The sequence below is a fragment of the Sebastes umbrosus genome, chromosome 2 (assembly GCF_015220745.1).
Source record: "Sebastes umbrosus isolate fSebUmb1 chromosome 2, fSebUmb1.pri, whole genome shotgun sequence".
NCBI lineage: Eukaryota > Metazoa > Chordata > Actinopteri > Perciformes > Sebastidae > Sebastes > Sebastes umbrosus.
In genome coordinates, this window is record NC_051270.1 from 16,877,006 (window position 1) to 16,900,185 (window position 23,180).

The window sequence follows — 23,180 nt, forward strand, 5'->3', positions numbered from 1 at the left end:
TATCGCAATATTTTGCATGGCAATATTGTATTGATACACGGATGTCAAGTATTGATCTTTTATTATATAAACTATTAACCTCTTAACAATCCGACAGACGCAATTCTTGGCTGCTATTCTGTATTTCAGAGGTTGTAGTGGGCTCAGTCCTAAAGCTCCAACGGTAGGCAACATTTTGGCGAGGAAAAACTGTCCATTTTCAAAGTGTCTTTTGACCTCTGACCTCAAGATATGTGAATGAAACCGAGTGATGTTGACAAACTACATAAATTGCAAAGGTAATAAATCGCAATATATCGCAATTTATCTTATATCAATACTAGCAATTGTAAAATGTTTAAAATCGCAGTAAGATCATATCATGACTTAAGTATCGTGATATCATATCGGGGGGCTTCTGGTGATTCCCACCCCTACAAACAAGGTAAATGTTTTGACTTTGATTTGACTGCTTACTCAAAATCATCATTAAAGAACACAGACTTTATCATTTTTATTTGTCTCTGTTCAGTGTCATTCGAGGATAAATTCAAAGCCAACCTGGAGCGAGGGAACGCAGAACTGGAGAAAAGACGCCTGATGCTGCTGGAGGCGGAGAGAAGGGAGATGGAGCGACGCGCTCAGAAGGAGAGAGAGGAGCGAGAGATGAGAGAGAGGGAGGCTCGGGAGGCTGAGGAGAGGAGGAGGAAAGAGGAGGAGAGGAGGCTGGAGCGACAGAGGGAGCTGGAGAGACAGAAAGAAGAAGAGCGGCAGAGAGAGATAGAGAGAAAAGAGGTGAGGGACTGTAGATACTGTATTTACAAGTATTAATGCTTCCTCTTTTATGGTCACAACAGAGACTTGTTTTACTTCAGTGTCTGTGGGCTCATTCCAGGCGGCACAGCGGGAGCTCGAGCGGCAGAGGAAGGAGGAGTGGGAGAGGAGGCGGCGAGGAGAGCTCGAGATAAAGAAGGAGCAGGAGCAGGATGATATCATCAAATTGAAAGCTAAAAAGAGGAGTCTGGAGATGGAGCTGGAGGCTGTGGTGAGTGGTGGAGAGACATTGTCTTTGTTTGTCCAGCTGTCTTTAACCCATCATGAACACTTTAGGAGAGTTTGTAAAGTTTCTCTCTCTCTCTCTCTTTCTGTCTCTCTTTCTGTCTCTCACTACCTCAGGGTAACAAGCATCGTCAGATCTCAGACCGGCTGCTAGACTTTCAGAACAAGAGGAAGCATCAGAAGACAGAGCTGGATGTGACCAATCACAGGAAAGACACACGGCAGCAGGACATTAACAACCTGCAGAAGCAGCTAGAGGTGTGTCCTCTGTGTATTTCTTTTTAATTTAACTCACTTTAATGTGTTATCTGTGATTTATTTGTCCAGTCATTGCTTTGTTGAGAGAGAATGCATAAATGTTTTCCCAAATATTTTCCTCCAATGACACATTTCTTGTTGCTTCTGATGCATTTCCTCTTGGTCAGGAGTTCCAGAGGAAGTTGTCCCAGATGACTCCGGAGCAGAGGAGACTGACTGAGAAACTCCGAAACATGTCTATGAATAACCTTCCTGGTTAGTATTGATGGATGAAATGACAGAGCTCAGGAACAACAACATATTATAGCAGTACTGATGGATGGATGTTTGATAAAAGAACTAATTGATGGGCAAATTGGGTAGTATTATCAAAGGAAATTCAGAACATACTGTATATATTAATACAAAATATGGAATTATTTAATATAATGCAACAAACCACTGCAAAAATGAAAATACTACATAAGGAAACATATGAATGGCTATATCATTATATATTTTATCACTTTATAAACATACCTGCTGGTGTCATAGCACTCTTTTTTCAGTGGGAAGATTCTAGCTTATTCAACTGTATTTCATCTGTTTGTAGGGTCGACCATGTCCGCCCTGAAGGTCGCCGTTACAGAGAAAAAAGGGACAACTGTGAAACTGCAAGAGCAGCTGCAATCTCTGGAGAAAGACACTGCTGCCAAACTGTCTGAGATGGACCAGTACAACAAAGACATGCAGGTAAGAATTAAATATATTGTAATTTTAATAGAATAGAAAGGTATCAGTTAAAACAACATTTCACGTTCATATTGAGCCTGTTTTTATCCAGGAGTAACATGGAGCATGTGTACAGGTTTGCTGGTCCTTTTTAAAAAAAAAAAAACTATGTCAAAATGTCTTAAATCATGTGTAATCATATCTTAATCATATTTAAACTTCCAGCGTGATTTTTACAGCCAGTTTGGAGGTTAAAACCTCTCTGCCAGTTTCTGCTGCCTCACACCTCCTTATTAGCAGATGCTAATCCAGCTAAATGAGCTAAATCATCACCAGCTCTAGCAGGCAGACTCATTCTTTGATAAGTATCAATAACTACAAACGGGATAAATTACTGGATTAAAAGTATGATGCAGGACACAAAATTGACTTTGCAGTGACTGTGCATTGCCATGTTAGTTCAGTATGTGAACATAAAATTGACAGGGTGGTGCTGGCAATGTGAAGCTTTGCTACAGAGCTGGCTGTTTTCCTTACAAACTAAACTCATCACATCTTTATATCTTGTTTGCCTGATTTTATAGCACTTGTATATGTAACAGATTTGCATTTTTTCTTCTAAGTTAAAACATTTTTAAAAAATTAACACATTTTTTGGAGTGTGCAATGCCTGTTTTTACGTTCCTCAAGTTTTATATATTTACTACTACAGCTTGGCCCTTGATGCGTCTTTTCTCTCCTCCAATCATCCCTTTCCATCATAACCTTCTTTCTTACCTTCTGATACTGATTTCATCCCTTTGTTATCTGTATCTTTGAGTTCTCTCTTCTTCTCTTTCTTCTTTCCTTTTTTTCCCGTGCTGGATGCCTTACCTCTTTTCTCCTTTCTATTCCTCCTTCCTCGTTCTTCCCTCTCACCCATCTCTCATCCCTTGTCCTCAACTTTACAGTATGTGGGTGATGAGGACTCTATGCTTCAGGCTGTCTTCTGTCTGCTGGCCTGCCTCCGTAACCTCTTCTACCTACTAAAGGTTTTCGCTTTAGGTCTCTTTGTTGTTCTCCTCTTTTTCTGCTCTTTTCTATTGTTCATTGCTCTGCTCATATTTCTCATCCTCCTGACATCTTGTGTCTGTGCTGTTTTAGCTCTTTTGACATATCTCTTTCTCCTCTCTGTCTCTTACGCCATCCTACAAATTGCTCACTGTTTAGGCACCTATGCATGTGTTTTTGCATGCTATGTGTGCTCAGTCCTTAGCCCGTTAATGTCTTTTAATTCAGTCACACATCTTTCACTCTTCTAGTAAAGGTGTGTTTTTGTGTGCATCAGGAACTGAGAGAGAGCCAGAGAAAACAGCAGGGGGCACTTGAGAAACTACGGAGCGTCAAAGAGGACAAACGGCGTGAGCTGAGTCGAAGGAAAGCTGAGGAAGAGGAGAGGAAAAGGAGAGAAGAGGAAAGGAAACAACAGGAGGAGGAGAGGAGGCGGAAGGAGGAAGAGGAAGCCCAGAGGTATTTTGCTTTCAAAAAGATTTACTTTTAGATTTCTTAACACTCCAATGTCTCACGTTAAAGCAAAAGATATTATTTCTCGACCTACTCTAAAAATTTAAAAACTTACTTTTTCACCTTGTTATACATACTTATAGAATAATGTTTGCTTCCCACTCGTAGGCGTATTAAGATGGAAAAAGAGCGGCAGTGGCAGGAGAAGCTGAAGAAGGACGAAGAGGAGCGTCAGAGGAGGCTTCAGGAGGAGAAAGAGGCCAAAGAGAGGGAGGAGGAGGAGAGAGAGAGACAGGCTATCATCCAGGCTACCAAGGACCAGGCCGAACGAGAGCTCCGAGCAAAGGAGGAGGCAGAGCGGAAGAGAAGAGATGCGGAGGAGAGGAAGAAAAGAGAAGAGGAGGAACGGCAGAAGCAAGCGGAGAGACGGAGGCAGGAGGAGGAGAGGAGAAAGCTGGAGGAGGAGAGGAGGCAGCTAGAGGAAGAGAGGAGGAAACTGGAGGATGAGAGAAGGAAAGAGGAGAAGAGACGGAAAGAAGAGGAGGAGCAACGCAAGAGGGAGGCCGAGAGGAAGAGGTTAGAGGAGGAGCGGAGAGAGGAGGAGCGTCGTAGAGAGAGGGAGGAGGAGGAGAGGAGGAGACAGAGGGCGGCCGTGGCCGCCGTCCGAGATGCGGAGGAGAGAAGAAATCGAGAAGAGGAGGAGAAAAAGAGGAGGGAGGATGAAGACAGGAGGAAGCTTCAGCAGCAGCAGCAGGACGAGGATAGGAGGAAGCGTGAGGAAGAAAGAAGGAGGGCGGAAGAGGAGCGGAAGAGAAAAGAGGAGGAAGAGGAGAGGAGGAAAGCCGAGGACAGGAAGAAAGTCGAGGAGACGAAAAAGAGGAAGGAGGAGGCGGCTCGTCACCTGCAGCAGGCGAGTGGAGGAGGAAAGGTGGATATTCAGGGGAAACTGACGGCTCTGCTGAAAGGACTGGAGGAGAGGAAGGGTGAGACACATGCATGTTTTTATACTTCTCTGTAGTCTCTTCTTGTCTTCAGTGTGTATTAAAACCACATTATGACCCCTTTAGGTGGGCAACCAAGGGCCACACACCACAGGAAGTCAGCAGCTCTCACATCCTTCAAAGCTCTCTACCCGTTCACTGCCCGAAACAACGAAGAGCTCGACTTCAGTGCAGACGATATGATCGAGGTAAGACTGACAATGATGTTTCATGAGGGCTTGATAAAAGATACAACTGCAACAGAAAAGATAGAACGTTAGCTGACCACTTACTCATGTTCAAATGTTCTTCTCAAACCTTCTTGTCTCCTCCTGTCAGGTTGATGAGACGACAGAGCGGGAGGAGGGCTGGTTGTACGGCAGCAAACAGGGGAAGATGGGCTGGTTCCCAGAGAGCTACGTGGAGCGAGTGGCCCCATCAGATACGGCTAATAATACTGCTTCTGCTGCTGCTGCTGCTGCTGCTGCTCCTCCTCCTAAAGTCCCGATCCATTCACAGCTGTCCAATGCACTTGAGGCCGTCAAGGCAGGAGGAACAAAGTCTGCCTTCACACCAACGCACTCTCCACACCCTGCACCTTCTGAGACACACGGACAGGTGAGAGGTTTATACATTCATACAAAAGGTCCTTTTACTGCTGTACTTTGATTACCAGTGTGATTATTGTGTGGACATGTACAAATACTCAAATACTGTGTGTCCGTGTGTCTGACAGCAGGTGGTGGGTAACCTGTTGGCCCAGGCCTTGTGTTCGTGGACAGCAAAGACAGACAACCATCTGAACTTCAATAAGGACGATGTGATCCAGGTGTTGGAGCAGCAGGAGAACTGGTGGCTTGGAGAGCTGAACAGTGAACGGGGCTGGTTCCCCAAAACATATGTAACACTGCTGGGAGAAGAAGAGAGTTCAGAGTGAGTCTTCACGCACACATATTTGTTCCCCCGTAATCACTGAAACGCACACAGCCGTGTATTTCACTTGCTTTCAACTGCTTGGTGCAGAGGGAGAGACCAAGATACTGCGTGAGGTGAAAGGGACAGGTGTGTGCCGGTGTTATTGTAGTTTGTCCCGCTGATCACAATGGGCCTCATGCAAGAATCACTCGTACGAACAGATTCATTCTTAAGTGGTTGTACGTGTGATTCCGGAGAACTTGCCGCATTCACCAATTTTCTCGTATTATGAGTTTCCTCTTAGGTACGAACACAATTTACGAGTGGTCCAGACCGGTCGTAGGAGTCATGTGCAATTGCTGTCTGCTGCTATCCAAACCTAAGCTTTTCACTAATGGATGTATATTTCATGACTTTGAAGCAAATTTGAGTTTGAAAAGACTCTGCAATTTGAATTATAATATAATCATAAATGTATTCATATAGCCTAAAGATATAATTAATTAAAATTGTTTGATCATTGATGCTATTGTATAACACTACAATATCAATATGAACATATCAAATTGCAAAACGACTTAAATTACGCACTAATTGAAGGTTAATTTGTCTGTATATAATAAGGTCAACAGGAAGTGTAACAGGCGCGTCATGGCTGACTTACTTCTTTTGGATATGCGTTAGACCGCATATTGCCAAGCTGATATATTGGCAGAGACAGATGAATGGGACAGGACCGGTACGCGTAATCTTATATGGTGTAATTGGGCTTTAAATATGCCAATGTACAATTCTCATGAACGTGCGCTCAGGTGGCATTCATCATGTTTACGCAGGTCATATACACAGTTATCTGAAGTCAGGAGCGTATGCCAAATCTGACGTGGCACACTCGTACAAGCCCACGGCACGAAAAAAAGTTCAGACAAGAATACGAAAATGTCCTTGCAACACACACGATGCACATATCTTTAGATTCAGTGTGATTTCCACCAATGTCGTTATGTCCGATATCATTGTAAATAAATTTCCATGAATCTGCTTAGAAATCCATAGGAAACAAGTTCCTTTACAACTCCAGAACTTGCTTGAGAATCATCATGTTTTCTTCAGCATCAAAGTAATCCAGTAATAGCTGTCTGTAAATCAACGGGTGCATTGCAAACAGGAACTGCTAATAGCTAACTTTTAACATACTTTTAATAGTGCCAATTTTCCAAAATGCAAACAAATATACACAGCGCTCAAGTTGTAGCCCATAGCTAACTCTGTCATATTTCATTTGTAAACATTCGAGGTTCAAGGTTAATTTATTGTCACAGTACAACACAGGGTTGTACAACAAAATGCAGTTGTTGTCCCTTTATGCTACACAAGAAAAAACAAAAACATGCACATAAACTCAGCACATACCTGTCCACTATCCATACAAACATATTTTGTGGCATCTTATCTCAGGGTAAATCTGTGAAAACATGCATCAGTCACATGGTAATAATGTCTATGTGTCAGTGAGTCTAAAGGTGTGGTAACTATTCCAGTATGTCAGGTATTTACAGCAGCAAATGACTTCTTCCCTCCTCTGTGATGAGGAATCTGCTGCTAAGTGAGTCTCACACACTTACAAATCACACAGCAGCATAGAGTTATAAATACAGTATGATTACAGCTGGTGTTGTACCAGAACTGTTGCGGTGAAGAAGAAACTGAGACTGAAGGTTGAAGCTCTTGATTTACCAGTCAGTCCAGTCAAGTGGACGTTCCAACATTCACCTCCGATCATGAGGTTTGGCTAATAACCCCAAAGAATGAGAGAGAAGAGTTGAACCACTGCTCCTTTGTATTGAAAGGAGCCAGTTAAAGTGTGTTTGAATAGTATGACTCCCTACTCATAGACCCCAGGGTTGAACCAGGGACGCAGCAGGGGTTGATGCCCCCATCTGGCTTAAGAGTGCCTTTCATCCCCCAGGAGGAGCTGGAGGACGGGGCTGGGGAAAAATGTTTAGGCACTTCTGTGATCCAGATAAGCGTCGGAGGATGACTGGATGATGGATGAATGGCTACATACATGAATAAGTATGGTAATGTCGTCTTTCTGTGTTTACAGCCTGAAGAGCTCCTCTCCTGATGCTTCAGAGTCTGGTGACAGCCAGCAGCATGAAGGTACAGAAAAATATCCTCTGAAATATCCACCTTAACTAGCCCTAACTAGGGTTGCAACTCACGATTATTTTCATTGTCGATTAATCTGACGATTATTTTCTTGATTAATCGTTTAGTTGTTTGGTCTCTAAAATGTTAGAAAATGGTGAAAAATGTTGGTCAATGTTTCCCAAAGCCCAAGATGACGTCCTCAAATGTCTTGTTTTGTTCACAACTCAAAGATATTGAGTTGACTGTCATAGAGGAATAAAGAAACCAGAAAATATTCACATTTAAGAAGCTGGAATCAGAGAATTTTTATTTTTTTTTATTTTTTTTAATTATTCACACCGATTAATCGATTATCAAAATAGTTGCCGATTAATTTAATAGTTAACAACTAATTGATTAATCAGCTCTACACCTAATGTAGTTCAGTTGATATTTGATCATCATACATTACATATCGTACATTAATGTGTTGCTGTTTGTCTGGTTCATATTTTAACATTTTATGATGATTTTCAGTTGGTTTAAGGGACAGAGATGACATTTCCTTTTAGGTTTATCTTGAATTGTGTGTCATGTCTCAAGTTTACAATGAAATCTGTAGCTGTAAAATGAGAAAGTCTGTGACCGAGCCGGTGGGCGGTGCTTGGTTTTGGCTTGACTGTTTTCAACATGGCGGCCTGGTCACAAACTTTCTCATTTTATAGCTAAACAGTGCATTAAAATATGTTTATGAAAATATTTGAGGAGAGAAATAGGCATTACAGTTACAGAATATTGATTCATATTTGATCAGCGCTCCCTAGTTTTCTTAGCTTAGCGAGTACATTGCTGTTCATTGATGTTCATGTATTCTTTTCCTTTCCAGAATACACAGCGTTGTACACCTATGAGTCTCCGGAGCCTGCTGATCTGACCTTTAGTGAGGGAGATGTGATCTGGGTGAGCAAGAGAGAAGGAGAGTGGTGGCACGGCTCTATAGGCGACAGCACAGGCGTCTTCCCCAGCAACTACGTCAAACCTAAAGAGACGGATGTAAGAACATATTCTATACTTGCCGATATACAGGGGAAAAAACTGTATCCAGTCCATTACTGTGTAACACTGTTTTGGTATTTGTGGTGGTGTTGGATTGCAATATATTGCAAGGTGTTCCTGATAATTTCTTCACTCCCTGTATATGTTTTTGTAGTGCTTCTAAAGGTTTGTAATGATGATGTAATTGTATTTTTTCAGACATCAAGTATATCTGGAAAGAAGAAGCCAGGTAAGATCACCGTCTCGTCTTTTTTGTCTAAACTCTCTGACTTACATAAGAACACAATACCTGGTTACAAAGTTGCATCATTTGTGTCTTCAGAGATTGCCCAGGTGACCAGGGCCAAGCCCTCTACCAGCCCTGAAATGCTGAATCTGGAGACTGGTCAGCTCATCCTCGTCCTCGGCAAGAACGCTTCTGGCTGGTGGCTCGGAGAACTGCAGGTCAGTTTTCATCTGCGGTTCACAGTGGGTTTCTGTGGGTCCTTAATACTGTGGATAACCAGGGGGGTCAGTGGTTCTTCACATTACACACTAGTCAACCTTTTTGGCCTGTAACCCACTAGAACAAAGCCTTTTGGTATATATCGATTGTGACCAGTTCAACCACATTTTTTTCCTCTTATTTTTTATGAATAATTTTTAGTGGCGTGTTGAGGTCAAATAATCCAGCAGTTCACAAGAAAAAAAAAAACAATTAGAGACAAGAATCTGTGTTGGCAGTGATGACTCCAGCTATTCCAAAAATGGGCAAAGAGGTGGATGGAGCTGAGGTGGCCACAGCAAGCCATATTATTCATCCGATATGTGCATGAAAATATCTCCAAAAGGCATCAACATCACAAACACGGCCCAGAGGTTAAGTTCAGTGACTCAAATTAGCTGAGGTGACATCTAGCAGACGGCTAACGGCTGTGACGGCACCCACCTGTCACTCAAAGCACCCCCCTAATCATTCATAAATTTAAGCACTTAATATAATTTAAACGGGTGAGTTATAGTTCTATGGGGATTGACTCCCTTTTGGAGCCAGCCTCAAGTGGCCATTCAACGAACTACAGTTTGTGGCACTAAACGCATTGGCTTCACTTCTCAGCACTGGAGGTTGACACTTGGGGTGCCTGACCCCCTGGTTGGAAACCACTGCATCTAAGGTTTCTGGAGAACTCCATGTTCATGGATTTGGAGATAAATGTTGACCAGCATCCCTGCTGTCTGATTAAAACTTCATTCTCCACGTTTGTTGGTGTGGTCTTTCTCTAGGCTCGTGGTAAAAAGCGTCAGAAGGGCTGGTTTCCTGCCTCTCATGTCAAAATATTAGGATCCAACAGCGGCAAGTCCACACCAGCACCCCAATCAGGTAACACACACACACACACTTCTACAAGTCAGGTGAAGGCCAGGAGTAACAAAGTACAATACATAAATAAAACAATAGTGTGGTAAACTCTTCTTCTTCTCCTCTCTCAGTCTGTCAGGTGATAGCCATATACGACTACACGGCCGCCAACGGGGACGAGATGAGCTTCTCCAAAGGTCAGCTGATCAACGTTTTGGACAAGAACGACCCGGACTGGTGGAAAGGAGAGATGAACGGGGTCACTGGTCTGTTACCCACCAATTACGTTAAGATGACCACGGCGGATTGTGACCCCAGCCAGCAGTGTAAGTAAATCCCTTAAACATGATATCACGACTAGACATGAAAGGAAATATGCTTGTTTAAAACACAGAGATGCTCTTCTTCCATGCTGCTTAAAGACTAATACTTGTCCTTCTATGCAACCTCCATCTACCATCACCGACAGTTTTTCATCCACCCACCTCTTCATCTGTATATCCTTTCTTCTCACTGACTATTTCACCTTTTCCCCTGTTTTTCCCCACTTCCTCCCTCCCTCCCCAATCTGTGTTTCTCCTTCCCTCTCTCTCTCTCTCTCATTCCTCTTTCTCCTTCTAGGGCGGTAGAAAGTCCTCTTCCTCCTCCACCTCCTCTTCCTTCTTCCTACTCCTGACTTCAGAGAGACCCACTATTACACACTGCTCTGAAGGGGGAGAGTGTCTGGACTCCCTGTCTACTAACTTGAGCTAATGTCACTGCGTGTGAGAGAGTGAACAGGTGTCTGTGTGATAGAGGGAAACAATGAAAACAAGTCATGTGTTGCCTGTGAATGAATCAGGAACTGAAACAACTTTCTCATGACTCTCAATGCTGATTCCTTGAATTGTTAAAGCCTCGGTGCCTTTTGTGATTTCCTCAATCCTTGTTTTGATTGTGAACCGACGATTGCTGTAATGCATCTGAAGCAGAGGGATAGTGGGTCTCTCTGTGGCTTCTTTTCTTTTGTTTCTCTTCACAAGACTCTTATTTTTCCCCTCTAGTCATGCTGCATCACCTTCTTTTTCTTTCATCTCTTTTACTTTGCTTTTCCCCTTTTTCTCACAGTTTTTTTTCCATTCTTACTCTCCAATTTTGAGAGTTTAACTCACACAGAGCCCACTATTTGTCTCTGTCTGTCCTCAGAGCTGTGTCTATATTCAGATACAATGCGCAAGTTTTACTGTCACTTTCTAAGCCGTGTTCTCTATACTAACAATGAATACTGTACTAACCCTTAAGCGAAGCCTTTGGGTATTTTGAGAAATAACGGACGGCACGGCACTCCTGCACTTCATTTAAAATTGCTTGAAACAAGGCATGATGGAGGGGCAGTTTGTAAATTCATCAGAGAAATATGTTCTGGAAAGAATAAAGTAATAGATATGTTCAAGAAAAACTTGTTTCTACTAAACAGATGTTTGGAGATGTAGCATTACGTTTTGCTTTCAACCTTTTTGCAGTGGGCTTTTGATTTAGTGCCTTTTGAAAAACGTTTGTTCAACTTAACTTGGACAGGAAATAGTACAAGCAGAAGCGTACAGTTTGTCCTCTACATTTAAAAGCCATAACTGGGTCAGCTGTTAACACTAAGAGAAGGAACATAAATAGTCACCATATGGCGAAGTGCTTCAAAGCTATTGACAGACACAAACTTTGCCTCCAGGGGGTGATATCACAAACTGCTGCTGCACCTTTTATATTTACTGAGTGCTGTTTTGCTGCTGCTCTGAATGTTTCTGTCAGTGCAGAAAGTGAATGCTTGCCTGCTCACGGTGTTCACCACAGTGAAAATAATAGTCATTATTGTTAAGATCATGGATACATTTCCTTCAGGTCAAAAAAGTGAGAAGTCTATGCAAGCTTCTCAACTGTGATTCCTGTCTTGATAAATACTGCGGTGCACCGACATCAAGGTTCGTGAAAGATGCTTCACTACAGTTCAGATGTATTTGGTGCACCACCATCAAATTCACTGTAATAACGAACCCTCATGAGAGGAAAGCAAATGAACCACACTGACGACATACTGTATACAGAACATTTGTGGTACGAGATGGTGTAACTATTTTTGAAGACGTATCTAATATATTTTCTGATTCTGACATAAAATATAAAAAAATAAAGATTGGTTTGAAATGACAGTTAAGTGTTTCATTATTGTTTAAAATCAGTTTCCACCTCTGCAGGGTTTGTGTGTGTGTGTTACATGCAGTGTTTACATTGTCAACACAATACACATGATTAAGATGGACAGATATACAGTATATGAACAACTGTTTTTGTAACCTGTACTCAGCGTCAAACATCCATGTGTCTTCCTTTTTTTTGTGGTGGTAACTGTAGTAATATTAGTTCTATCTGATCTGGACATCTTTAAGAAAAAAAGTCAAAGTCTGAAAATTAGAAAAAGACAAATCTCTTTCCACTCCGAACATGCGTCACATGATGAGAAAGACAGAGAGAATCCCCCTTCCTGTTTTGGTACAAACAGATTTAGTCCAGGAGAAGTTTTAGTCTGATATCAGCGACGAGAAGATAACGGGACAGAACAGGAGAGACGCAGTACAGTCAGACAAACGCAACAGAAGACAACTAACTAAAATACTTTGAGAGACATAATCGTAGCGATGACTTTACAGAGCAGCTTTCACTTTCTAAACCTTTGGGATGAGACAGACGATGAGGGAGAGGAAAGACAAGGGTCAGCTATTGTGCGACCTTCACAATGGGCTAATGGGCTGCATGTATCAGGTAAGTGTGTATGTCTTCCCCGTTTCCCTTTCCAACCTCTTCCCCCCCCGCTGCCGTGTCCCCCCTCCTCTCTGAAAACTTCAGTAACGTATGCATGGACTTCAAAAAGTGCAGCAGAAAGAGTCTAAAGCAGCATTGTGCTTTTTTTGTCCAACTGTCCAGCAGGAGGCAGTGAATGCAGTGTTAAAGTGGTTGCTGTGGTTTAACTAGTGGCTTGGTTTTGTTGCACTGGTTGAATTGTTGTTGTGTGTTGTTCCTCTCCTGCAGGGTGTGCAGACCTGAACAGCCTGGACTCACTGAGCTCCCAGGAGAAGAAGAGACAGGGTTACATCCATGAGCTGATCCAGACTGAGGAGAGATACGTGGAAGACTTACAGATAGTGCTAGAGGTAACAGACACATGTCCTGCTTAATAACTCATGTATCAACAGAGAGTTTCACTCTCATGAATAGTAAATCCATCCAGTATATCATGAGAATGAGATGTGTCTGCATGATATCCTGATCAAATACCTGTCCTCATGCGGAAACGTTCTCTTAAATTTCTATTAGATTTTCTCTTAATTTTCCGTTAAGAGATAGAATAAGAGAAGTTAACTCCAGATGCACCAAACGTTCTTAACCATTCAAACCTGCTCTTACCCAGGTGTGCTGAATGATGAACCCCACTTAATCATAAATTGGAGGCATATGGCCAATTGTCTATTATTAGCATAGGTAACACCCCCTAAACACTATATAAGGGCAGGTGTTGTGCCATGTGCAAATGCTCTGGTACATGTCCAAGATTTGGAGAGAAAAAAATGCTGCAACAAGAACTTAGATAAGATTAGATAAACTATATGTTCCAATAGTATTTATTTAGCCCTCAAATTTAATAATCCAATCATTATAACTACTCTAAAACATATAATAATCTAAATTGATTATATGATATTCATGCTTTTTGTTTTTTTTTCTTTTTTGTTCCTCAAATTTAAAACTTGTTTCCTTGTTGGACAAACAATTTGTGAACTGTGAAAACAATTTTGTTTTTCTTATCTTGGTAAGAGTGCTCTCGTAAAATGTTCTTCTACCTAAGAGAAGAGCAAAAAAATAAGAAAACATTGGAGAATTCCAGAAATCAAGGGGTACTAATAAAATAAGAGCAAATCGTGGAACAAAACCTAGAGAGAAAATAAGAGAAGATTTGTTCGTACATCTCTTCCTGCATGAGGCCCAATGTATGCAAATCCATCATTTTAATCCGTCTGTTCTCCTGTCTTTTGTGTGTGTCTCTGTGCAGGTTTTCCATAAGCCTATGTCAGAGTCGGGCCGGCTGAGTGATTCAGAGATGGCCATGATGTTCGTCAACTGGAAAGAACTGCTGGCCTGCAACTCTAAACTTTCCAAGTAAATATCACACGGACAGAGTGTTTGACATCTAGAAGGGACTGTCTGTCTCATGGAGTGATAAAATGTTATATTATATTATTATAATACAAGTGTAGCTTATGTTTATTGTTTATGTTTATTTATTCTGCACACATTAAGACTACACAAACGTAACACAAATAAATAATACGCAGTGCAAAATGAGGCAAATAACCCACTGATCTGTTTTGAAGCCTCCACCTAAATAGTGTTAAAAATGTACAATGTTATAGGGAACAAGATTAATTTACAGAAATAAAATGACTACATAATAGTGATGACAAACATTAAAAAAAATATATATATAGAAATCAACAATAACAATGAATATATCAAAAAAGGGGGATATTGCTTTATACATCTACATTGACTTCTGAGCAATCGTAATCATACATAACACTATGAGTGGAACAAATAAAAAAACAGATACATGGAAAACATGGGGAAAAGCAGTTTAAAAAACAGCAGATAAATGACCTTTTAAGCATCTTTAGAAACATTTAATAGATGAACAGTTTTTTGATGGATGTGAAAAGCCACTCCATAATTTGGTACCCCTAAATCTTATCGAAAATTGACCTCTACTAATGAGACATTTAGGAGGTTGAAGATCTAAAGATTGACGAGTTCAGTAAGAATGGACCAGTCATTTTAATGTTGTGTCTGTGGATTCTGTCTGTACAAAACTACAGAGCTGCTTGCGTCATATGTGTACATTTCTGTGTGTGCAGGGCACTACGTGCGCGTAAGAAGATGGGCGGGGAGAACATGCCGGTGCAGATGATCGGAGACATCCTGGCCGCGGAGCTGTCCCACATGCAGCCCTACATCCGCTTCTGCTCCTGCCAGATCAACGGAGCAGCGCTGCTCCAAACTCGCTACGACAACGAGCCCAACTTCAAGGACTTCCTCAAGGTAGGAGAGCGAGGGAGGTAGTGAGCAAAGAAAAGAAGTAGGTCATAAATGCAAAGTGACAGAAGGATAGCAGAGATGTGTTGAAGTACAGGAAGAGGTGTGTGTGTGTTCAAACTGACCTAGAATCATTCTCAAGGAGTAGTTTAGAAAACAGATACTCACTTACAACTGTACAAGATTCGTAATGTGTTTATTAACATTGTCTTTTATTCCCATCAGAAAATTGCCACAGACTACAGGTGTAAAGGCATGCCGCTGTCCAGCTTCCTGCTGAAACCCATGCAGAGGATCACACGCTACCCGCTGCACATCAAAAACGTAAGCCATCTTGTTAATGAGCGCGTCTGTGTTTGAAATCCTCATTAAGTGGTTCAAATACTGACCTTACTGTGTGTAATTTGAAAAAAAAGAGTGTTTTGCCATTTCGTCTCTCATCTGTGGGTGTAATTAACTTGTATTTATGTGTGTGTGTTTAGATCCTGGAGAGCACCGCAGAGGGCCACTCTGACCGAGGTCCTCTGAAAGAGGCTCTGGAGAGGGCGGAGGAACTCTGTCAACAGGTTCATTTCTTCACTGATTCTCTCATTTATGTCCTCACTCGTTACTTTTATTACATTTTTGGGGTTTATTTTTTACTGCATTCTGTGTGGAAAAGGTTTGAATGATGTTTCTGTACTGAATTGTCGTGTTAATCAGGTGAACGAGGGCGTGAGAGAAAAGGAGAACTCTGACAGACTGGAATGGATTCAGAACCACGTACAGTGTGATGGCCACGCAGAGGTAGTAAACCTACTAATTAACTCGCAGTATAGTATGAATCAAGTGCATTATATATAAAACAATTAATTCAATTTGTATTACCTTATAAGTTGGTATCAACAGAGAATATACAGTATATACCTAATTCTAAACAAGATGTGAGAGATCCTGCTAAAGTGACTCTCTTTCAACAGAACATGGTCTTTAACGCTCTTACCAACTGTCTGGGCCCCAGGAAACTGCTCCACAGCGGCAAGGTGAGTAAAACTGTCTGAAACTCTGGTAACCGAGGTCAGTGAACCTCTCTGGTGGGTCTTCATTTTCTAGAAAAATTAACATTTTCCATTTCACCAAATGAATATTTAAAATGTTAAAGAGAGCAGACAGTCTGCGGAGAACAGGGAGATGAAATGTGAAACAGTACCGGGTCAGAGCCCGGGGTGTCGCGGTCACATGTTACAAGCCAAACTTTCACAGTGGAGATCAGTGAGCCGGTTCATCTGAGCAGAATCCCAACTGAAGGATCAGGCGGTGATATTACAGCACCATGAATAATATTGTTATATAATTTGCTTTTTGGCTTGAGAATGAAATGTCTTCTGATGCTGAACAGTTGACTATAGTACCACCATCCTCACTGAGCAGTTACAGAAGTAAAAATGTTTTTGTAATACATGTAAATACTGTTTAATTATTGTTGTAGCGATTATAATTAATATGATTCGTATATATCGCTTGCTTCTTTTCAGATGAACAAGGTGAAGAGCAACAAGGAACTCTGGGCTTTCCTCTTTAACGACTTTCTGCTTCTGACTCATACGGCTAAACAGTTCACCTCATCTGGGCCTGATAAACTGTTCAGCAGCAAGAACAACGTACAGCTCAAGATGTATAAGCCGGTAAGACACACACACTTTGGCCCAATCCCAATCTCCACACTCACAGACTTTGAGGTGCGTTCCTGCTAAGTGCGTGAGGGCTCAGGGCTGTCCCACTTTCAAATCATCAATTGCATAAGGGCTCTGATGTGGTCTTTTTGACGCCATTATGCATCCTTGCTTGAGGGACACTTCAAGATTTATTGAACCAATATGTTATTTTATTATCAGGGCTGCCCCCTCTTAGTCGATTAGTCGACTAATCAGTCATTTTGGTCTGAGTTGACTAACATTTCTTTAGTCAATTAGTAGTTTTTTATGCTTTTTTTTATGCGGAATGACTTATTTCCAAGAAACTTAAAAGCACATCATCATCTAAACACAAGATTTAAAGTGGTGCTTTTTTGTGATTCTTTGTGGAGAATCTCAGTTTTACAGATCTGTTGATTAAATCAACGAATCAATTAGTCGTCAAAAACGTATTGTGTTAGTCGACTAAGAATTTCTTTGGTCGAGGACAGCCCTAATTATTATATGCTGAATATTTAATAATTCATCAATTATTCATAAGATAGAAAATACATATCTCAAGATACCGCAAATCATTTTGGGTATACAACACTATGTTGATACTAGGCCTATTAGCCTATTGCTTATAGTTTGTAAATTCATTAAGTTCTAGAAAACAAATGGGAAATAATGCGTTTATCACTTGTCCACTCTGCAAGGCCAGAGTCTGGATGATGTGAAGATCTGGCATTCAGTCTCGTAAACACCTTGATCGTCTTGACATTAATACATGTAGGATAAAAAGTCCTACAGCGGAGATTGTCAGATACGTACTGGAGGAGTGGCTTTCTTTCTTTCTTTTCTTTATGCGTTGTTTTAAAGCAACATGTGAAGTCAATCAAGCTCAAGAGGGTTTAGTGCTTTGGCCTTAGTGGAGATTAGACCTTTGTGTTAAGTTTCAATGTGTTTTTTAAAGGCAGCATGACACTTGTATTTTCTTTTTTAAAACTCTACACTTTTTTAATATGGTGTTTGACCGTGTCTAATCTTTTACTTCCTGCAGCCTGTGCTGCTAAATGAAGTTCTGGTGAAGCTGCCGGATCCGTCTAGCGACGAGCCCACCTTCCACATCTCACACATCGATAGAGTCTACATACTCAGGACCGACAACATCAATGAACGGTAGCTGCACACACACACACACACAGACACACACACACACACACACACACACACACACACACACACACACAGACAGCTGTGGTGTGTTTATTGGTGGCCTGTACATTTACTGTGTGTGTGTTTGTGTTTTCAGGACGGCTTGGGTTCAGAAGATCAAGGCTGCATCTGAAGAATTTATTGAGACGGAAACAAAAAAAAGGGATAAGGCCTATCAAGGTTTGTTTCTGCACTCAGGCAGCTGTTCTGATGGTAACCAATGTGATGATCTCTGGATTAATCAATCTGTGTCTGTGTGTTTGTGTATTTTAGCAGCCCGATCTGTGAAGGCTAGTGGAATCGGCAGACTTCTCGTCACCATCTTGGAGGCCACTGAACTCAAGCCAGGCAAACCCAACGGTGAGCATGGATGCACTCGTGTTACAGGGTGGTCCTTACAGTTCAGTGAACTAAGAAACACACCATGAATTTAAAACGTTGTGGTAGAATCCAGATTTTAATCCCTGCTGCATGCACTGCCGCATGGATACCTAATGAAGCCAAGATAAAGCCACATTTAATTATGGTGATCTGTCATCCCTTTTTTCATCAGTTCACTTTCAGTTAGAGCCTTTCTGTGTACTTAAATGCTCTTTCTTCTTTTTCTTGACTCTCCTCTCTTCTGTTGCTCTTCTATCGTCCCCTCTTTTCCATTTCCTTAATCTTTTTATTGGCTCTCTTCTCCTTTCCTCTCCCTGCTCTGACTTACACCCTCTTCTCTTCCCCCTCACCCGTCCCTCTTCTCACCTGTCTTCATGTCCTCCTCCAGGTAAGAGTAACCCCTACTGTGAAGTGACCATGGGAGCTCAGATGTTCACGTCCAGAACGCTCAACGAAACTCTCAACCCCAAGTGGAACTTCAACTGTCAGTTCCACATCAAAGACCTTTACCAGGACGTCCTCAGCATCACCGTCTATGAAAGAGACCTGTTTTCACCTGACGGTCAGTCACCTGCTAATGTCCTCCCTTCTTCTTCTTTGCTCTCTCTTCTTCTTCTTGCTCTTCTTCTAGTTCTTGTTCTTGTTCTTCTTCTTCTTGCTCTTCTTCTTGCTCTTGTTGTTCTTCTTCTTGCTCTTCTTCTTCTTCTTCTTCTTCTTCACTCTCTTCTTCTTCTTCTTTGCTCTCTTCTTCTTCTTCTTTGCGATCTTCTTCACTCCCTTTGCTCTTTCTTCTTCTTCTTCTTCTTCTTCACTCCCTTCTTCTTCTTCTTTGCTCTCTTCTTCACTCCCTTTGCTCTTTCTTCTTCTTCTTCTTCTTCTTCACTCTCTTCTTCTTCTTTGCTCTCTTCTTCACTCCCTTTGCTCTTTCTTCTTATTATTCTTATTCTTGTTCTTAACTCTCTTCTTCTTCTTCTTTGCTCTCTTCTTAACTCCCTTTGCTCTTTCTTCTTCTTCTTCTTCTTCTTCTTCTTCACTCTCTTCTTCTTCTTTGCCCTCTCTTCTTCTTTTCTCTCTTCTTCGCTCTCTTTGTTCTCTCTTCTTCTTCTTCTTCTTCTTCTTCTTCTTCTTTTTCTTCTTCCTCTTCTTTTTCTTTAGCTCCTACTGCTTGCAATTGTAAACTTTGATACAAAAATCTGAAAAATCTCAATTTAGAATTAGTTTTTTCCTAATTCTCACCTTTGTGTCACTGGATGCCTAACTATCACATTTTCCGAGGTCTTTCAAAACCCAATTAAAATGCTCCTTTCTATTTCTTCTCTTATGTCAGCCTTTCTGGGTCGGACAGAGGTTCCCGTGGCAACCATAAAGAAAGAGCTGGAAAACAAGGGGCCGGTAACGCGCCGTCTTCTGCTGCACGAGGTTCCTACAGGGGAGGTGTGGGTCCGCCTCGACCTGCAGCTCTTTGGCAACAAATAGACACGTAGGACGAACTGAAATAATGATGGGGTCTTCTACCGAGACATCCAAATAAGGATATTTTTAACCAAATAAGAAAGGCTGCTTTTTGTCACCTAAACAATCGGATGGTTCCCCACACATATCAAACAAGACACCCCTGAACTGAACACGCAACACGCCTTAATATTTTAATATTAACCAGCACTAATAATACCTCTTCTGATGTCATCTGAATCTTCCAGTAGGGTCTGAGTGACATCATGGGAACCCACCAATAGGAGTCAGATCTGGCTCATGACCTCAGATAAAGAGGGCAGCAGGACTGGTGCAGCTGTTTGCATCTGAACAACATGTACTGTACTCTCTGAAGGATGTCAAAGGAACAACTACAGCCTGACTTCTTAAACAGTGGAGACGCAGTGTGTCAGGAAGCGGAATCTGCTGTAATAATTTATAGCCTTCAGACTGGGAGGTAGACCTGGACAAAAATCATATAATATTAATAAATCAATAAGATATAAAGGGTCACATCTATTATCTAGACTCTTAACAGCTCTGTATCCCAGTTACAACAGTTTCAGTATTCAGTTATTGAGACAAACTTTGCCAAGTCTGGTCAACCAAGGCCATTTAATGAGTGTTTTTCTCTTAACCTACAAGATATAAATACATTGACTTCATGATGAGGTTGTGACTGATCTGTAACGGCTTCTCACAGCGACATTAAGCGCATCATATACAGTAGACGGCAGATGACGGACTCTGTCGGACAAGAAGTTTTTGCTCTGGTCTGGGGTCAGTTTACTACTGTAGATAGAAGATCTCAGGATACGTTCTGGGTTGAATCTGTCACTGTAACTATGTTGTGTGTGTGTGTTTTTGAGTGTGTGTGTGTGGAGTGTGGAAGTGTTAGTTGAGATATAGTACATACAAATATCTTCAGCTGAGGGCTCTTGATGCTGCAACTTTTTGGAGTTAACTGATAACTTCTGGCCTTAATGCAAGTCTTCTTTTTAGTCTTTTAAAATCTGTCCGCTTCTAAAACCATTGGAATTCTTTGGGATGATGTTGGCCTTGACTCTGGTCTTAGGATGGACGTATAAGCTTTTTTTCTTCCGTGTGCAAAAATCAGCCAAGGCCAAGTAGTTTGAGTGCAAAACAATTTAGGTGACAAAATGACGCAGGAATGAAATGCTGTACTGACGAACACCTTGAACTCAGTCAGCTCTTCCTGCCTTTTCACTGTGGAGGGTTTTGAGGTTGTCAATATTTTGAGGCAACACAGATTGGCAGTTTGTCAGCAATAATTAACAGTATTTGCTCACTTGTGTTTTTGTTCTTTACACTTCCACCCTACCAGACAGATTTTTTAAGTGTCATCTCCAATCCTCGCCTCACTGACAGCAATATTGTCCATCTCTGTCGCCTCAAAAAGTTTCCCTCTATAAATATCTGCCATTACAAGGATGTAGTGTGTAAAAGCTTTTTTATTTATGTTTTCGGTTGATTTTTTTTTGGGGTCTTCTGCCTCATTTTTACTCCTCTGTCCTTTGCATCCAGTTTCTTTCCTAACTCTGAGCGCCTACTGGTGCTCTGGATATTAACAAAAAAAAAAGTGTTGTATTTATTTCTTAATTTATGCGTGTGTGACTATCCAAAGATTTGGAGCGGCTTTGCTTGCTGTGTCATCTTGGATAATCAGTTGGTATCCACTGGGTTTGTTTTGTGTGACGTCAGATAGTAAAAATGGGTTTATTGGACACACGTCGACGATACTGTTTTGAAAGGCAATATAACATCTTAGATGATTCTCTGTGATTTGAGTTTTACTGTAAGTAGACTAGGTCACTAGTTGTTTTGTTAGGCCTGCTGTTTTTATATTCTATTAATTTGTTTTATTCAATCCACAAAACTCTGTTTTTAAGTCCTGTATTAACGTTGATGTTTCTTTGAATTTGTGGAAAATGTGCAAATAGGCTGGACTACCTTCCTCGTCTGTGTAGGGGTGTTTTGAAGTTTGTCTTTTATTTTACTTTTTTATTTTCCGCAGCCTTCTGCATTGACTGCTGCTGTGCTAACTGAGTTTAAGGCCTCTCTAACCAGAGTGTCTGGAGTCTGTAACCTGCTGTTTGTACTCACTTTGGCCTCCATGTGGCGCTCTCTGAATCAGGGTTTCTTAAATCAAATTAAAGACATTAAAAGTGAACAAACTGTCAAATTATTGTCTGGTTAAATAAAAGTGACATTTTTAAACGTATGTTAACAAGTGAGACTAAGGCTGATCTGGATATTATGTGAGACCTGATCATTTTAAACTCAACACTAGCTTGATGTGGTTTCTTTTAAAAAAAAAAAAAAAATCTGTTATCTGAGTAACTGCTCAGAACACACACTTTCAGCCTTTGTACATACAGCGATCAGCCATAAAATTAAGACCACTGACAGGTGAAGTGAATAACATTGATTATCTCGTTACAATGGCACCTGGCAGTGGGTGGGATATATTAGAGCATTTTGGCAAATTTTTCTTGGGCGCTACCCACATAATCAGCTGTGCTGCTCATCCCACAAATGCATGATCCTTACAAGTTGGACATCATTGCGAAGGTAAATAAACAGGCTTTCCAACGATGTAAAATACAATGACCATTAGCATTGTAACAACAGAGAAATAATCCATCAAACACAAGTTTCCGAACTTTGTTTTTCCAGTTTATTAGACAGCAAGCGAACATTTTGAACTTTAACCCATGCTGTCATGCTGTCCTAATGTTATGGCTGCAGCGACGTACATGAAACCTGCCTTGGCGGAGGTCTATGCTCTCCGAATGCACATCTAGTTATTTAGTAAAATATAGTCAATATTTTGTTGAATATATCATAAAATCAGACCCAAGTTTAAAGATATTCATGGAATTTAAGGGTCTTATTGATAACAATTTTATGTAGACGAATATTTAAAGAAATAATAATAATACATCCACAGAGCTTTTAGAAAGATGCCAAATAAAAGTATGTCTTTTTCTGAAAATATAATATGATTTTGAATTAATCATTTTAAAAATGTTGGTGGGTCCAAAATGAGTGTTTTGTTTACATCTGTGGAAGATATCTGACATTTGATTCCCACTTCTAACAAGGCTTGTGAGCCAATAGTAAAACGACGTTGATATCATGTGGTATCTCTGGGTCGTCAGTTAGTGTGGAAAAAACGGATAAATGTCTGAGATTGACGGTAAGTGCCTGACAACGACTTGTTGTGAAGTGAATGCAATGGAACGGGGGAGTGAGAAAGCAACATCTAGTGGCTGAATGTTATCGATATAGCACCTTTAAGATTTGAATATTTTTTATTTTATTATATTTAATTTTACTTCACTGGTTTCTGTTGGTGTGCAGCCACAGAGTCAGTGAAGTTGGAGT

At 41.1% G+C, this 23,180-nt stretch overlaps 1 protein-coding gene across 3 annotated transcripts in view; it reads left to right on the forward strand.

The window, feature by feature from the left end:
• The window catches only part of itsn2b (intersectin 2b), a 39,376-nt gene extending 17,413 nt beyond the window's left edge, over positions 1-21,963 (forward strand). For 2 of the 3 annotated variants that reach the window (XM_037795206.1, XM_037795198.1), the window contains exons 12-40: positions 512-774; positions 875-1,024; positions 1,156-1,296; positions 1,464-1,551; positions 1,889-2,028; positions 3,335-3,516; positions 3,679-4,493; positions 4,578-4,699; positions 4,830-5,108; positions 5,227-5,423; positions 7,513-7,568; positions 8,425-8,591; positions 8,793-8,823; positions 8,917-9,038; positions 9,858-9,954; positions 10,065-10,259; positions 12,994-13,115; positions 14,012-14,118; positions 14,871-15,054; positions 15,274-15,372; positions 15,531-15,614; positions 15,751-15,834; positions 16,008-16,070; positions 16,563-16,712; positions 17,764-17,882; positions 18,016-18,098; positions 18,192-18,278; positions 18,688-18,861; positions 19,627-21,963. In XM_037795206.1, coding sequence (XP_037651134.1) covers positions 512-774; positions 875-1,024; positions 1,156-1,296; positions 1,464-1,551; positions 1,889-2,028; positions 3,335-3,516; positions 3,679-4,493; positions 4,578-4,699; positions 4,830-5,108; positions 5,227-5,423; positions 7,513-7,568; positions 8,425-8,591; positions 8,793-8,823; positions 8,917-9,038; positions 9,858-9,954; positions 10,065-10,259; positions 12,994-13,115; positions 14,012-14,118; positions 14,871-15,054; positions 15,274-15,372; positions 15,531-15,614; positions 15,751-15,834; positions 16,008-16,070; positions 16,563-16,712; positions 17,764-17,882; positions 18,016-18,098; positions 18,192-18,278; positions 18,688-18,861; positions 19,627-19,775 — 4,550 coding nt within the window. In that variant the 3' untranslated portion in view covers positions 19,776-21,963. The remainder of the gene's footprint in view (positions 1-511; positions 775-874; positions 1,025-1,155; positions 1,297-1,463; positions 1,552-1,888; positions 2,029-3,334; positions 3,517-3,678; positions 4,494-4,577; positions 4,700-4,829; positions 5,109-5,226; positions 5,424-7,512; positions 7,569-8,424; positions 8,592-8,792; positions 8,824-8,916; positions 9,039-9,857; positions 9,955-10,064; positions 10,260-12,993; positions 13,116-14,011; positions 14,119-14,870; positions 15,055-15,273; positions 15,373-15,530; positions 15,615-15,750; positions 15,835-16,007; positions 16,071-16,562; positions 16,713-17,763; positions 17,883-18,015; positions 18,099-18,191; positions 18,279-18,687; positions 18,862-19,626) is intronic. The other variant, XM_037795215.1, reaches the window with a different exon arrangement.
• Positions 21,964-23,180: the final 1,217 nt, after the last annotated feature.